Below are 13,567 nucleotides of genomic sequence, written 5' to 3'. Positions count from 1 at the left end.
ATGTATAAGTAATGTATATATTGGTATGCCTATGCTGTAGATTCCAATTAATAAAATTTACAAAAAAAAAACTTTATATTTGATAGGAGCTGTTAGAGTTTACAAAATATAAAACAGGCCTTGTAATAAACTTCAAGTTCATATACATTGTCAGTAGAATATTTGGAGCTTCCAAATGCCAATCAACTGATTTTGGCACCATACCATACCTTTCAGGCCTTTGTGCTGTAATATAGAAGTAGCCCCGTGAAAACGCACTCAACTGCATTCGCTGTCGTATTTTAATTGAATTTAAGCGGAGAGCAGCTCTCGCGTTCGTCTAGTCGCGCTTGGTCAGTCGTGAGGTGACAGTGTTGCAACTAAAATGGATTATGAGCCATCCGAAAAGATCATTGGTAATTTAATTTCCCTAAGTGGTACTGCGCTACTCTTCCCAAACCGTTGAACTTTGTTCCTTTTCGAGAAGAGCAGCAGATTAATGCAATTTTTTTCGGCAGATCGCTACCATGTCATCCGTAAATTGAGCTGTGGCGACTACTCTACTGTTTGGCTGTGCTGGGACTTGCAGGCAATGAGATATGTGGCAATTAAAATTTTCAAGTCGGCACCGCACTTTGACAAGACGATAAGGCACGAAATAAAGATACTCAAGACGGTGCGCGAGACCGATCCATCGAATCCACGCCGTCGCAAAACCGTCCAGATGCTGGACGACTTCAAGATCACCGGCCTTAATGGCACCCATATTTGTATTGTGTTCGAGATGCTGGGTGACAATCTCCTGAAACTCATACGGAAGTCCCAATTACGCGGTATTCCACTGGCCAACGTCAAAGCTATTACCCGCCAGGTGCTGGAGGGTCTTGACTATCTTCACACGTGCTGCCAGATCATCCACACGGACATAAAGCCCGAGAATGTCTTCCTGTGCGTGGACGAGCCTCATGTGCGCTCACGCTCCGTGGAGAATACATCTTCAGCTACGAATGGACCGCATTCGGATCTAACCCTTTCAACACTTCCTCCGGCGCCGCAAGCAAAGCACAAGGCTAAACAGGATCCGGCGTTAGAGGAATGCAATGTCAACGTAAAGATAGCCCATCTGTGCAAATCTTGTTGGGTTAATAATCACTTGACTGAGGACATTCAAACGCGCCAATATCGGTCACTAGAAGTTATTATCGGTGCGGGCTATAACACCTCTGCGGATATCTGGAGCACTGCATGCATGGTATTCGAACTGGCCACCGGTGACTATCTTTTTGAGCCACACTCCGGCGAATCGTACACCCGCGACGAGGACCATTTGGCCCACATCATCGAGCTGCTGGGTCCAATACCGCGGTACATTTTGTTAAACGCCACCTATGCGGCGAAGTCGTTTACCCGTTCCTGCGAGCTACGAAATATCTCGGGCCTTAAGCCCTGGGGCCTAATGGACGTTCTTCTGGAGAAGTACGAGTGGTCGCAAAAGGATGCGGCGTCATTCGCTTCGTTCCTTAAGCCCATGCTCGAGCTCGATCCGAACAAGCGTGCCACCGCTGCGGAGTGTCTGCAGCACCCGTGGCTTAGATAAGATACGATGCAACCTGGTTGTTGGCTGCGTGCCACCCAGCCAGCAACAGCAGATGGAGGGGGAGCTCTAGCAGGAACCGGAACAGGAAAAGGAACAAGAGCAATAGCACTAAAAGGTGGATCACCGGCAGTAACAGCAGACGGAGAAGTTGGCAGGGGCTATATAGAATCTTCGGCATCGGTGGCTACTTTGGCTTCCATCTCATCAATTGCTTCCATATCGGCTGCAGCAATGGCGGCACTGAAGGACCGACCTTATTTGGTTGCACCCTTCGTAACCACAGCCTCAGCACCACCCACTCCACATCCCCACGCATCCATTTCGACAAACACGGCCAGCACAGTGCCAGCTACACCTACACGTCGTCGCATCGCTCCCGAAAACGATTTGGACTTGGTTGAGGACTTGGGTGTGGCACTTGCTCAAATAGAGGACCCGCAGACACCCACCAAGAACAAATCGCATCGCTTTTTCTGGCGCAAGGCACTGCAACGTGTCTTCCAGCGTCGTAAGTGACGGCGTCCCGCTGCCCCGCTGGCATCGTCCCGCCCGTCGCTGTCGTCGTCGCAACCTGGCTGAGATGCATCTGCGCCTGCTGTGCCACTGCGTGCAGCCCGCGTGGCCCTGCTCAGCTGCATCCGCTGGCGAACCCTGGCAACATACGCAACAACAACTTTTACTTCAGCAACCACCAAAGCATCAGCAGCCAGCCAGCATTACAGCAGTCTCCGTGATCCAGTTAACTCAATTAAATTGAAATTATAATATTGTATTACCGCCTACACGAACACGTCCCCACGAATCCTGTACATAGGCTCGACAGTTCTCGATACCATTATTCATTTTTATTTAAAGCGACGCATAAGAGTGCGATGGTAGAGCATGAGCAAGGGCCGCATAGAAACCATATATGTGTTAGTGTACATTTACCCGAGATGCGAATCGGCAAATCTACATTTATAAGAGTACATAGTTAAATGAAATGGAGTCGATCCATCGATGGGTGTCTCACACGCGCCATCGTCGATTCGATGGAATAGGGCAGTAGGGCAGCGCGTCTGAATTTTTATAAGCATATGTATATGTACATGGATGCTGAACATAACAATAATGAAAACGTAGTTAATTAGTTTATCCTCGGCTTAGTGATCGACATGATCAATTTGAAATGGCATTAGTAACTCTTAAACACGTAACCTGAAATAGAAAAGCGAATGCTTTTCTATAACGTAACAACCACAAGTGAAAGTATCCTTAATTAAACCATCCGCCTCAAAAAAATCGTATTGTTCAACATTAAATAGTAGAGCAAGCGCAAAATAATTGCGGCTTTATCAAATAGATAAATGTTCAAGACACAGACACACCAAATTTGGCACTTTATCAAGACTAGAGCCACACAAAATTTATGAAATTTTTCTGCCCTATCACGTATATATAATTAAATGTTTGCAATACTCATATGTGAAAAAAAATATAATATAAGTTAGCATTTTTTTTGTAAGCTTTAGATTATAGACAGGGACATGGACTGGTAACATTATCGTCTTGCATGTTTTGTTTACATTAATAAATTGTAGTGATTTTACAAAAAACATTGAAATTTAGGACTAACATTGTGTAATTTATTTCTTTTCAGGTACCCCCGCCAGAAGGACGGAAGCATCGAGTCGCTGAGGAGCCTAAGGAGTCATCACAGGTGAGTTTTTGTTGTGTGTTGGCTGTGGACTGTTGCGGCCGCTGGAAGTGGGCCACTTGCAACAAGTTTGTCCGGCCTGAGTTGCAGGTGAAGTGTTCTCGGTAGCAGCATCCCGCGCTGCCGTCATTTGGTGAAGATCCGTTATATCGTCAGTGGCAGATTTATGCAATTGTTTAATGAGTTCGTTTGTATTGCAGATGCAAAATGCCGGTCGTCAGCTGTCATTGCATTTTTACTGAGCTGCTGGCATTATGGTGGTGGCGTTCGTCTCGTGGCAGAGAAGTCGTCAGTGAGGATTGTAGCTCGGTCTATCACCGAGGAAAGCCAGGTGCGCCGCGTCTTGTGGCCATAGCGTCAGGATTGGCAGCTTGGGGCCGCCGGTTCGAGATTTGTTGCAGGGGGCCGCCGCAACGTGATAGGCATGGAAATTAATGTAAGAATTGTATTTGGTAAGTATTATATATGTTATTTGTTTTTTATGATTGCATTAATTTTTGTTGTTTCAGGTACATTGAGTGGAATTTAATTTAAGGTAAGTATTATATTTGTGTATATTTGTTTATAAAGTTGCGTTTGTTATTGTTTTTCATGTACTTAAGAAGGAAACTAGTCTGGGGTGAGTATTGTATTGCTTTTATAATTGCGTTGATTTTTTTGCTTTTCAGGCACGTTTTATGAGGGCTAACTTGGAGGCCCTTTTTATTGTGTTATTGCAGCTGGAATGCCGCGATTTTGGAGTCATCAAGTTGGCAATTAGATAAGTATTATATTATAAATATATATTTCCCAGTAATATATAATATAATAATATAATAATTTCCCAGCTTGTGTTCCCTTGTTTCAATAGTTGTAGTCTTGGAAACTGGAGCTGCGTGCTTGACATCAGCAGGATGGAGCCGTCTATTATCATCTGCTACTTTGTCTGTCCGGTTTGTTATTGTCTATATGCTCTTGAGTAATTTTTGTATCGAATTCTTATTTATTTTCCTTTTATTGCAGGTTAGCGGAGAATTCGTTGAAGATACGATACTGAGGAGAAATATTCGTTTTAAGGACAAATTTTGCAGCTTATTAATGTGGCAACAGCACCGCGCTAATTATCCTTATTAATGCAGTGGCGTCAGGAGAAGGAGACGGCATCATAAAATTGTCAACTTTTTGTGTTTAAAATCGCGAAAGTTGGCGATTTTATTTTGTTTTTGCGGTGCCTGTCCCTTGTTGTCGGTTGCGTTGAAGGATTTACGTGCGTGGCGTCAGGAGGATGGAGTCGCATATATGTATCTGCTAGTTTGCCTGGCAAGTTTTGCGTTTTTCTGTGTGTCCTTTATTAATTTTGTATAGTATTCTTATTGATTTTCCTTTCCTTAAAGGTTATCGGAAGATTATTGAACATACGATGCTGCGGAAAATTATGCAATTTAGGGAAGGATTTTGAGGCTTTTAAATGTGGTGTCAGCGCCGCGCTAGTGATCCTTGATAATGCAGTGGCATCAGGAGGTGGAGACGGCGTCGTAAAATTGTCAACTAATGTAGACGCTCGTCGATCTGGGAGATTTTAATTTTTACTTCGTAGGTGGAGGTTTATTTTACCTTTGATTACATTTTATGCAATATGTAGGTACAATTATTTGAATTTAGAGATTAACATTGCATGAGGTTAGTTTGGGGCTTGGACATAGTTAGTATTTAATATTAAGTTAGTATTTTTTTGTAAGCTTTAGATTATAGACAGAGACATGGACTGGTAACATTATCGTCTTGCATATTTTGTTTACATTAATAAATTGTAGTGATTTTACAAAAAACATTGAAATTTAGGACTAACATTGTATAATTTATTTCTTTTCAGGTACCCCCGCCAGAAGGACGGAAGCATCGAGTCGCTGGAGGCCTCGAGAGTCATTGGATGTGAGTATTATTTTTGTTTTGGCAGGAAATTAATTGCGGACGCTTTATGCGCGCCACTTGCAATATGTATGTCCGGAAAGCGTTGCAGGTAGTTTATTGGTGGTAAGTTTATCCCGCGCCGCTGTCATTTGGTGGTTTTCTCTTCCACCCTCAGTGGTAGATGTTTGCAATTATTTATTTAGTTTGTTAAATTGCAGGTCAGCTTCGCCGGTCGTCGGGAAGAGGAAGCCTGAAGAAAGATCCCGCACAGCGGTCGTCACGTAGTTTTGGAGCTGCTGCCATTATTGTGGTTGGATATGTCTCGTTTTGGCAGAGGAGTAGTCAGTGATGATTGTGGCTTGGTCGTTCATCTAGAGTGGCTAGGTGCGCCGCGTTTTGTGGCCATTTCGCCAGGGTTTGCAGCTTGGAGCCTCCGGAACGTGATTAGTTGCCGAGGACCGTCGCAACGATTGGAGCCGTGGAAATGGAAGTAAAATTAGAGATTGGGTGAGTATTATATTTGTTATTTGATTTTGTGATTGTGTAGTTTTGTGTTTTTTCAGGTACATTTGGTGGGAGGTAAGTATTATATTTACAATTTATTTGTTTTTATAATTATAGCATTAATTTTTGTTTTTGTTTTTTAGGTACATTAGGTGGAAGCTAATCTGGTGGTATTATAATTGTTTTTATGGTTGCACTAATATTTTGTTTTTCAGGTACGTTTTGTAACTAATTAGGAGGCCCTTTGTTTTTGAAACATAGCAACGGAAGAGCCGCGGGTTTAGTGTCGTCGTTGTTGTTGCTGCTGGCTTCACTTTTAGATACTGTTGCGCGCGCGCCTCTGTCTGTTTTATAATCTCAACTGACTTGCAAAATTGGGCTAGGCGCGTAGGCGGGCTTTTTCTATAGCTCAAAGGCACGGCGGAATATCGATATGTTATCAATTTCCCTGCAGCTCGTTATCGATATTTCACGCCTTTTTTTTTGGCGGGCTTTTTGGCTATTATCTTTTTTGCCGCCAGTCTATCGCCTATCGGGCAGAAATACTAGAAATGTTCAAGTTAGTATTTTTGTATTGTATTGAGGACCCATGCGGAAAGTAATATGCGGCGACTAGGTAGGTTCCCACCCCAACACCCTGGCGAGAAGGTTTATCCACCCCCCGAGAAAAAGAAGGCTCTCCCATCGAGATTATTATAATTATTTTTTCATGAAATAAAAAAAACAACAATTAAATATTGTTAAAGTAGTTTAAATTGTAAAGTAATGTATAAGTAATGTATATATTGGTATGCCTATGCTGTAGATTCCAATTAATAAAATTTACAAAAAAAAAACTTTATATTTGATAGGAGCTGTTAGAGTTTACAAAATATAAAACAGGCCTTGTAATAAACTTCAAGTTCATATACATTGTCAGTAGAATATTTGGAGCTTCCAAATGCCAATCAACTGATTTTGGCACCATACCATACCTTTCAGGCCTTTGTGCTGTAATATAGAAGTAGCCCCGTGAAAACGCACTCAACTGCATTCGCTGTCGTATTTTAATTGAATTTAAGCGGAGAGCAGCTCTCGCGTTCGTCTAGTCGCGCTTGGTCAGTCGTGAGGTGACAGTGTTGCAACTAAAATGGATTATGAGCCATCCGAAAAGATCATTGGTAATTTAATTTCCCTAAGTGGTACTGCGCTACTCTTCCCAAACCGTTGAACTTTGTTCCTTTTCGAGAAGAGCAGCAGATTAATGCAATTTTTTTCGGCAGATCGCTACCATGTCATCCGTAAATTGAGCTGTGGCGACTACTCTACTGTTTGGCTGTGCTGGGACTTGCAGGCAATGAGATATGTGGCAATTAAAATTTTCAAGTCGGCACCGCACTTTGACAAGACGATAAGGCACGAAATAAAGATACTCAAGACGGTGCGCGAGACCGATCCATCGAATCCACGCCGTCGCAAAACCGTCCAGATGCTGGACGACTTCAAGATCACCGGCCTTAATGGCACCCATATTTGTATTGTGTTCGAGATGCTGGGTGACAATCTCCTGAAACTCATACGGAAGTCCCAATTACGCGGTATTCCACTGGCCAACGTCAAAGCTATTACCCGCCAGGTGCTGGAGGGTCTTGACTATCTTCACACGTGCTGCCAGATCATCCACACGGACATAAAGCCCGAGAATGTCTTCCTGTGCGTGGACGAGCCTCATGTGCGCTCACGCTCCGTGGAGAATACATCTTCAGCTACGAATGGACCGCATTCGGATCTAACCCTTTCAACACTTCCTCCGGCGCCGCAAGCAAAGCACAAGGCTAAACAGGATCCGGCGTTAGAGGAATGCAATGTCAACGTAAAGATAGCCCATCTGTGCAAATCTTGTTGGGTTAATAATCACTTGACTGAGGACATTCAAACGCGCCAATATCGGTCACTAGAAGTTATTATCGGTGCGGGCTATAACACCTCTGCGGATATCTGGAGCACTGCATGCATGGTATTCGAACTGGCCACCGGTGACTATCTTTTTGAGCCACACTCCGGCGAATCGTACACCCGCGACGAGGACCATTTGGTCCACATCATCGAGCTGCTGGGTCCAATACCGCGGTACATTTTGTTAAACGCCACCTATGCGGCGAAGTCGTTTACCCGTTCCTGCGAGCTACGAAATATCTCGGGCCTTAAGCCCTGGGGCCTAATGGACGTTCTTCTGGAGAAGTACGAGTGGTCGCAAAAGGATGCGGCGTCATTCGCTTCGTTCCTTAAGCCCATGCTCGAGCTCGATCCGAACAAGCGTGCCACCGCTGCGGAGTGTCTGCAGCACCCGTGGCTTAGATAAGATACGATGCAACCTGGTTGTTGGCTGCGTGCACCCAGCCAGCAACAGCAGATGGAGGGGGAGCTCTAGCAGGAACCGGAACAGGAAAAGGAACAAGAGCAATAGCACTAAAAGGTGGATCACCGGCAGTAACAGCAGACGGAGAAGTTGGCAGGGGCTATATAGAATCTTCGGCATCGGTGGCTACTTTGGCTTCCATCTCATCAATTGCTTCCATATCGGCTGCAGCAATGGCGGCACTGAAGGACCGACCTTATTTGGTTGCACCCTTCGTAACCACAGCCTCAGCACCACCCACTCCACATCCCCACGCATCCATTTCGACAAACACGGCCAGCACAGTGCCAGCTACACCTACACGTCGTCGCATCGCTCCCGAAAACGATTTGGACTTGGTTGAGGACTTGGGTGTGGCACTTGCTCAAATAGAGGACCCGCAGACACCCACCAAGAACAAATCGCATCGCTTTTTCTGGCGCAAGGCACTGCAACGTGTCTTCCAGCGTCGTAAGTGACGGCGTCCCGCTGCCCCGCTGGCATCGTCCCGCCCGTCGCTGTCGTCGTCGCAACCTGGCTGAGATGCATCTGCGCCTGCTGTGCCACTGCGTGCAGCCCGCGTGGCCCTGCTCAGCTGCATCCGCTGGCGAACCCTGGCAACATACGCAACAACAACTTTTACTTCAGCAACCACCAAAGCATCAGCAGCCAGCCAGCATTACAGCAGTCTCCGTGATCCAGTTAACTCAATTAAATTGAAATTATAATTTTGTATTACCGCCTACACGAACACGTCCCCACGAATCCTGTACATAGGCTCGACAGTTCTCGATACCATTATTCATTTTTATTTAAAGCGACGCATAAGAGTGCGATGGTAGAGCATGAGCAAGTGCCGCATAGAAACCATATATGTGTTAGTGTACATTTACCCGGGATGCGAATCGGCAAATCTACATTTATAAGAGTACATAGTTAAATGAAATGGAGTCGATCCATCGATGGGTGTCTCACACGCGCCATCGTCGATTCGATGGAATAGGGCAGTAGGGCAGCGCGTCTGAATTTTTATAAGCATATGTATATGTACATGGATGCTGAACATAACAATAATGAAAACGTAGTTAATTAGTTTATCCTCGGCTTAGTGATCGACATGATCAATTTGAAATGGCATTAGTAACTCTTAAACACGTAACCTGAAATAGAAAAGCGAATGCTTTTCTATAACGTAACAACCACAAGTGAAAGTATCCTTAATTAAACCATCCGCCTCAAAAAAATCGTATTGTTCAACATTAAATAGTAGAGCAAGCGCAAAATAATTGCGGCTTTATCAAATAGATAAATGTTCAAGACACAGACACACAAAATTTGGCACTTTATCAAGACTAGAGCCACACAAAATTTATGAAATTTTTCTGCCCTATCACGTATATATAATTAAATGTTTGCAATACTCATATGTGAAAAAAAATATAATATAAGTTAGTATTTTTTTTGTAAGCTTTAGATTATAGACAGAGTCATGGGGACTGGTAACATTATCGTCTTGCATGTTTTGTTTACATTAATAAATTGTAGTGATTTTACAAAAAACATTGAAATTTAGGACTAACATTGTGTAATTTATTTCTTTTCAGGTACCCCCGCCAAAAGGACGGAAGCATCGAGTCGCTGAGGAGCCTAAGGAGTCATCACAGGTGAGTTTTTGTTGTGTGTTGGCTGTGGACTGTTGCGGACGCTGGAAGTGGGCCACTTGCAACAAGTTTGTCCGGCCTGAGTTGCAGGTGAATTGTTCTCGGTAGCAGCATCCCGCGCCGCCGTCATTTGGTGAAGATCCGTTATATCGTCAGTGGCAGATTTATGCAATTGTTTAATGAGTTCGTTTGTATTGCAGATGCAAATTGCCGGCCGTCAGCTGTCATTGCATTTTTATTGAGCTGCTGGCTTATGGTGGTGGCGTTCGTCTCGTGGCAGAGAAGTCGTCAGTGAGGATTGTAGCTCGGTCTATCACCGAGGAATGCCAGGTCCGCGTCTTGTGGCCATAGCGTCAGGATTGGCAGCTTGGGGCCGCCGGTTCGAGATTTGTTGCAGAGGGCCGCCGCAACGTGATAGGCATGGAAATTAATGTAAGAATTGTATTTGGTAAGTATTATATATGTTATTTGTTTTTTATGATTGCATTAATTTTTGTTGTTTCAGGTACATTGAGTGGAATTTAATTTAAGGTAAGTATTATATTTGTGTATATTTGTTTATAAAGTTGCGTTTGTTATTGTTTTTCAGATACTTAAGGAGGAAGCTAGTCTGGGGTGAGTATTGTATTGCTTTTATAATTGCGTTGATTTTTTTTGCTTTTCAGGTACGTTTTGTGAGGGCTAACTTGGAGGCCCTTTTTATTGTGTTATTGCAGCTGGAATGCCGCGATTTTGGAGTCATCAAGTTGGCAATTAGATAAGTATTATATTATAAATATATATTTCCCAGTAATAGCTTGTGTTCCCTTGTTTCAATAGTTGTAGTCTTGGAAACTGGAGCTGCGTGCTTGACATCAGCAGGATGGAGCCGTCTATTATCATCTGCTACTTTGTCTGTCCGGTTTGTTATTGTCTATATGCTCTTGAGTAATTTTTGTATCGAATTCTTATTTATTTTCCTTTTATTGCAGGTTAGCGGAGAATTCGTTGAAGATACGATACGATACGATACGTTGAAGATAGCACCGCACTAATTATCCTTATTAATGCAGTGGCGTCAGGAGAAGGAGACGGCATCATAAAATTGTCAACTTTTTGTGTTTAAAATCGCGAAAGTTGGCGATTTTGTTTTGTTTTTGCGGTGCCTGTCTCTTGTTGTCGGTTGCGTTGAAGGATTTACGTGCGTGGCGTCAGGAGGATGGAGTCGCATATATGTATCCTGCTAGTTTGCCTGGCAAGTTTTGCGTTTTTCTGTGTGTCCTTGATTAATTTTGTATAGTATTCTTATTGATTTTCCTTTCCTTAAAGGTTATCGGAAGATTATTGAACATACGATACTGCGGAAAATTATGCAATTTAGGGAAGGATTTTGAGGCTTTTAAATGTGGTGTCAGCTCCGCGATAGTGATCCTTGATAATGCAGTGGCATCAGGAGGTGGAGACGGCGTCGTAAAATTGTCAATTTTTTGTGTTTATAATCGCGAAAGCTGCCGCTTTTGTTTTTCTTTTGCTGAGACCGCCTCTTCTTGTTGGTTGCATTGGATCACCAGTTGGCTGTGGTCAAGGAGGTAGAGCAATATTTGATTGTTTTTTTTAAATTTCTTATTGGTTTATTGTTTTGTTTTCAGATTTTAGCGTCAACTAATGTAGACGCTCGTCGATCTGGGAGATTTTAATTTTTACTTTGTAGGTAGGTTTATTTTGCCTTTGATTACATTTTATGCAATATGTAGGTACAATTATTTGAATTTAGAGATTAACATTGCATGAGGTTAGTTTGGGGCTTGGACATAGTTAGTATTTAATATTAAGTTAGTATTTTTTTGTAAGCTTTAGATTATAGACATGGACTGGTAACATTATCGTCTTGCATAGTTTGTTTACAATAATAAATTGTAGTGATTTTACAAAAAACATTGAAATTTAGGACTAACATTGTGTAATTTATTTCTTTTCAGGTACCCCCGCCAGAAGGACGGAAGCATCGAGTCGCTGAGGAGCCTAAGGAGTCATCACAGGTGAGTTTTTGTTGTGTGTTGGCTGTGGACTGTTGCGGACGCTGGAAGTGGGCCACTTGCAACAAGTTTGTCCGGCCTGAGTTGCAGGTGAATTGTTCTCGGTAGCAGCATCCCGCGCCGCCGTCATTTGGTGAAGATCCGTTATATCGTCAGTGGCAGATTTATGCAATTGTTTAATGAGTTCGTTTGTATTGCAGATGCAAATTGCCGGCCGTCAGCTGTCATTGCATTTTTATTGAGCTGCTGGCATTATGGTGGTGGCGTTCGTCTCGTGGCAGAGAAGTCGTCAGTGAGGATTGTAGCTCGGTCTATCACCGAGGAAAGCCAGGTGCGCCGCGTCTTGTGGCCATAGCGTCAGGATTGGCAGCTTGGGGCCGCCGGTTCGAGATTTGTTGCAGAGGGCCGCCGCAACGTGATAGGCATGGAAATGAATGTAAGAATAGTATTTGGTAAGTATTATATATGTTATTTGTTTTTTATGATTGCATTAATTTTTGTTGTTTCAGGTACTTTGAGTGGAATTTAATTTAAGGTAAGTATTATATTTGTTTATATAGTTGCGTTTGTTATTGTTTTTCAGGTACTTAAGGACCTAGTCTGGGGTGAGTATTGTATTGCTTTTATAATTGCGTTAATTTTTTTGCTTTTCAGGTACGTTTTGTGAGGGCTAACTTGGAGGCCCTTTTTATTGTGTTATTGCAGCTGGAATGCCGCGATTTTGGAGTCATCAAGTTGGCAATTAGATAAGTATTATATCATAAATATATATTTCCCAGTAATAGCTTGTGTTCCCTTGTTTCAATAGTTGTAGTCTTGGAAACTGGAGCTGCGTGCTTGACATCAGCAGGATGGAGCCGTCTATTATCATCTGCTACTTTGTCTGTCCGGTTTGTTATTGTCTATATGCTCTTGAGTAATTTTTGTATCGAATTCTTATTTATTTTCCTTTTATTGCAGGTTAGCGGAGAATTCATTGAAGATACGATACGATACGATACGTTGAAGATAGCACCGCACTAATTATCCTTATTAATGCAGTGGCGTCAGGAGAAGGAGACGGCATCATAAAATTGTCAACTTTTTGTGTTTAAAATCGCGAAAGTTGGCGATTTTGTTTTGTTTTTGCGGTGCCTTGGTCTTGTTGTCGGTTGCGTTGAAGGATTTACGTGCGTGGCGTCAGGAGGATGGAGTCGCATATATGTATCCTGCTAGTTTGCCTGGCAAGTTTTGCGTTTTTCTGTGTGTCCTTGATTAATTTTGTATAGTATTCTTATTGATTTTCCTTTCCTTAAAGGTTATCGGAAGATTATTGAACATACGATACTGCGGAAAATTATGCAATTTAGGGAAGGATTTTGAGGCTTTTAAATGTGGTGTCAGCTCCGCGATAGTGATCATTGATAATGCAGTGGCATCAGGAGGTGGAGACGGCGTCGTAAAATTGTCAATTTTTTGTGTTTATAATCGCGAAAGCTGCCGCTTTTGTTTTTCTTTTGCTGAGACCGCCTCTTCTTGTTGGTTGCATTGGATCACCAGTTGGCTGTGGTCAAGGAGGTAGAGCAATATTTGATTGTTTTTTTTAAATTTCTTATTGGTTTATTGTTTTGTTTTCAGATTTTAGCGTCAACTAATGTAGACGCTCGTCGATCTGGGAGATTTTAATTTTTACTTTGTAGGTGGAGGTTTATTTTGCCTTTGATTACATTTTATGCAATATGTAGGTACAATTATTTGAATTTAGAGATTAACATTGCATGAGGTTAGTTTGGGGCTTGGACATAGTTAGTATTTAATATTAAGTTAGTATTTTTTTGTAAGCTTTAGATTATAGACATGGACTGGTAA

At 42.7% G+C, this 13,567-nt stretch overlaps 1 protein-coding gene, 2 long non-coding RNA genes and 2 pseudogenes across 8 annotated transcripts; all 5 read left to right on the top strand.

The window, feature by feature from the left end:
• Positions 1-196: 196 nt before the first annotated feature.
• LOC117150109 lies at positions 197-2,529 on the top strand (annotated as a pseudogene).
• A 635-nt stretch (positions 2,530-3,164) lies between these two features.
• Positions 3,165-4,093, top strand: LOC117150125. The gene is made up of 4 exons (XR_004460708.1): positions 3,165-3,275; positions 3,473-3,724; positions 3,782-3,807; positions 3,878-4,093. It is a non-coding gene; the product is annotated as an uncharacterized LOC117150125 (long non-coding RNA).
• A 77-nt stretch (positions 4,094-4,170) lies between these two features.
• Positions 4,171-6,187, top strand: LOC117150123. 6 transcript variants are annotated; one of them, XR_004460703.1, is made up of 7 exons: positions 4,171-4,204; positions 4,275-4,590; positions 4,646-4,844; positions 5,125-5,183; positions 5,381-5,669; positions 5,726-5,741; positions 5,810-6,187. It is a non-coding gene; the product is annotated as an uncharacterized LOC117150123 (long non-coding RNA). The 6 variants fall into 6 exon arrangements; XR_004460704.1 differs by lacking the exons at positions 4,171-4,204; positions 4,275-4,590; positions 4,646-4,844; positions 5,125-5,183 and adding an exon at positions 5,199-5,285 and having other exon boundaries at positions 5,366-5,669; XR_004460702.1 differs by lacking the exons at positions 4,171-4,204; positions 4,275-4,590; positions 4,646-4,844; positions 5,125-5,183 and adding an exon at positions 5,202-5,285.
• Positions 6,188-6,623: 436 nt separating this feature from the next.
• Positions 6,624-8,589, top strand: LOC117150120 (annotated as a pseudogene).
• LOC117150122 lies at positions 8,563-12,471 on the top strand. Its single transcript, XM_033316940.1, has 5 exons — positions 8,563-8,744; positions 11,663-11,722; positions 11,920-12,171; positions 12,229-12,254; positions 12,374-12,471. Exons 1-4 carry the CDS (start codon positions 8,587-8,589, stop codon positions 12,251-12,253), a joined length of 495 nt encoding a protein of 164 aa, XP_033172831.1. The 5' UTR covers positions 8,563-8,586; the 3' UTR covers position 12,254; positions 12,374-12,471.
• Positions 12,472-13,567: the final 1,096 nt, after the last annotated feature.

This window comes from Drosophila mauritiana, unplaced genomic scaffold (assembly GCF_004382145.1).
Source record: "Drosophila mauritiana strain mau12 unplaced genomic scaffold, ASM438214v1 Y_33, whole genome shotgun sequence".
Classification (NCBI taxonomy): domain Eukaryota; kingdom Metazoa; phylum Arthropoda; class Insecta; order Diptera; family Drosophilidae; genus Drosophila; species Drosophila mauritiana.
Note: the sequence above shows the minus strand (reverse complement) of the source record. Positions and strands in the feature narration are given on the sequence as shown.

What these genes read in the sequence shown, in the direction of transcription:
- LOC117150122 (XM_033316940.1), top strand. Translation starts at nt 8,587, where the DNA reads ATGCATCTGCGCCTGCTGTGCCACTGCGTGCAGCCCGCGTGGCCCTGC. An exon ending in AGCCTAAGGAGTCATCACAG is followed by an intron (nt 11,723 to 11,919) that starts GTGAGTTTTTGT and finishes TTTGTATTGCAG; the next exon opens with ATGCAAATTGCCGGCCGTCA. An exon ending in GAATGTAAGAATAGTATTTG is followed by an intron (nt 12,172 to 12,228) that starts GTAAGTATTATA and finishes TTGTTGTTTCAG; the next exon opens with GTACTTTGAGTGGAATTTAA.